We start from the raw sequence: 2,545 nt of genomic DNA on the forward strand, positions 1-2,545 counted from the left end.
CCCTTTTTCTCCCTCTTCCACCCCGTTCACCCCTTTTCCTCCCTTTCCTCCTCCTTTTCCTTTTCTCCTCTCCTTTTCTTCCCTCCCTTTCCTCATTTTTCCCTCCCTTTTCTCCCCCTCTTTTTTCTCCTCCGTTTTTCTCCCCTTTCTCCTTTTGGATTTTTTCTTCCCCCCTTTCTTTTCCTCTTTTTTAACCCCCTCTCCTTTTCCTCTTCCCCCCCCTTCCTCTTTTATTTCCCCCTCTCCTTTTCCTTTTATTTTCCCTCTCCTTTTCCTATATTTTCCCTTCTCCTTTCCCTCTTTCCCCCCCCCCTCTCCTTTTTCTCTTATATTTTCCCTCCTTTTCCTCTTTTTTCACCCCTCTCCTTCTCCCTTCCCCCCCCCCTGTTCTTTTCCTCTTATACTTTCCCCTCTCCTTTCCCTCTTTCCCCTCTCTTTTATTTTTCCCTCTCCTTTCCCTCTTATACTTTCCCCTCTCCTTTCCCTCTTTCCCCCCTCCTTTTCCTTTTATATCTTCCCTTCTCCTTTTCCTCTTATACTTTCCCCTCTCCTTTCCTTCTTCCCCCCTCTCCTTTTCCTTCCCCCCCTCTTTTCCTTTTCCCCCCCTCTCTTCTTTTCCTCTCCTTTATTTTTCCCTCTCCCTTTTCTCCTCCCCCCCCCAACCTTTCCCATGGTTTAAATACAAATACCTCATTAAATTTACAAATGCTATTTACAGGTTTAATTACAAAAAAAAAAAGAGAGAAAAAGAGAGACACCTTAGACGTTAATAAATCTAAAAATAAAAAATATATAATAAAACACCCCTCCCCCCCACCCCCCCCTCAAAAAAAATAATGATAATTCAAGCTGAAGGGCAGCAGCTGGGCTTGGGGTTTGGGGTGGGGGGGTCACACCGTGGTCTCGCCCTGCTTGCTGTTGGTGAGTCGCGTGTAGAACTTCCTCCAGGAGTGGAGGGTTTTCCCTGACCATATCCAAAAGCCGGAGGTGATGCCCACGATGAGAGTCATGAGATACTTGATCATGTAGACGGTGAAGTCGGGGGTCATGCGGGGGGTGAAGTGGAGCGGGCAGGGGATGGCCAAGCTCTTGCAGTTCTGGCTGATCCAGCTGCGTTCCCAGTGCTCGCGGAACGCCTGCTCGTAGAAGTAACAGGCGATGACGATGGTGGCCGGGACGGTGTAGAGGACACTGAAGACCCCGATACGAACCATCAGCCTCTCCAGCTTCTCCGTTTTGGTCCCGCCGTGTTTCATGATGGTGCGGATGCGGAAGAGGGAGACGAAGCCGGCCAGGAGGAAGGAGGTACCGATGAAGAGGTAGACAAAGAGAGGGGCCAACACGAAGCCCCGGAGAGGGTCGATGTTGTTGAGGCCCACGAAGCAGACGCCGCTCAGGAGGTCCCCGTCAATCTGCCCCATGGCCAGGATGGTGATGGTCTTGACGGCCGGCACGGCCCAGGCGGCCAAATGGAAGTACTGGGAGTTGGCCTCGATGGCCTCATGGCCCCACTTCATGCCAGCGGCCAGGAACCAAGTGAGGGAGAGGATGACCCACCAGATCGAGCTGGCCATGCTGAAGAAGTAGAGCATCATGAAGAGGATGGTGCAACCTTCCTTCTTGGTGCCCTGCACCACAGTGCGGTAGCCGTCCTCCTGGAAGCGCTCGTTGCAGACCACCCGCTCCTCCAGCACGAAGCCCGCGATGTAGGCCACGGACACCATGGTGTAGCACCCCGAGAGGAAGATGATGGGTCGCTCGGGGTAGCGGAAACGCTGCATGTCCACCAGGTAAGTGGTGACCGTGAAGAAGGTGGAGGCACAACACAAGACGGACCAGATGAGGATCCAGATCCGAGCAAAACGGATCTCGTCCTCGTTGAAGAACATGTGGCCGTCGGGACGGGTGGGCTCGCAGGGCGCCGCACAGTCCTTCTCACCCAAGAACTTATAGTTGAGGTAGCTGGGCACCTTCAGTGCCCGCGGGCAGTGGAAGGGGTGGTCGAGGGTGGCGTAGCGAGGGGCGCCCGGCGTGCCCTGCCCGGCCAGCGGGGTGGCACTGGTGAGCAAGGCCGGCGAGCCGCCATCTTCCGAGTGGTTCTGCCCCACGCAGATCTGCTCGGCGCCGTGCCGGGGGAAGTTCTCGCAGCGCAGCCTCTCGGGCCACTGGAACCCAAACTTATTCATCAGGGCTTCGCAGCCCTGGCGCGCCCGCTCGCAGATGGAGCGGCACGGTGGGATGGCCTGTTCCAGCACCGTGCACACCGGGGCGTACATGGAGCACAGGAAGAACTTGAGCTCCAGCGAGCACTGAACCTTCACCAAGGGGTAAAACTGGTGAACCTCCAAGCCCGCGTCCTCCTGGTTGGTGTGACCCAGCAGGTTGGGCATGATGGTCTGGTTGTAGGCGATGTCGGTGCAGAGCGGGATGGAGATGGGCTGGCAGAAGCCGTGGTCGGGGATGGAGATGCCCTTCTCCCCGTGCAGCTGCCCCCGGGACGGCGCCGGCGCGCCCAGCGCCGCCAGCAGCCAGGCCACGGCGGGCA

At 56.5% G+C, this 2,545-nt stretch overlaps 1 protein-coding gene across 1 annotated transcript; it reads right to left on the minus strand.

The window, feature by feature from the left end:
- Window positions 1–890: 890 nt before the first annotated feature.
- Window positions 891–2,543, minus strand: FZD2 (frizzled class receptor 2; the record flags this gene model as incomplete). Its single annotated transcript, XM_009995700.1, has 1 exon — window positions 891–2,543. A coding segment is annotated over one exon (1,653 nt), but the record flags the coding sequence as incomplete, so codon positions are not given.
- Window positions 2,544–2,545: the final 2 nt, after the last annotated feature.

Source organism: Chaetura pelagica, unplaced genomic scaffold, assembly GCF_000747805.2.
Source record: "Chaetura pelagica isolate M959 unplaced genomic scaffold, ChaPel_1.0 scaffold604, whole genome shotgun sequence".
Classification (NCBI taxonomy): domain Eukaryota; kingdom Metazoa; phylum Chordata; class Aves; order Apodiformes; family Apodidae; genus Chaetura; species Chaetura pelagica.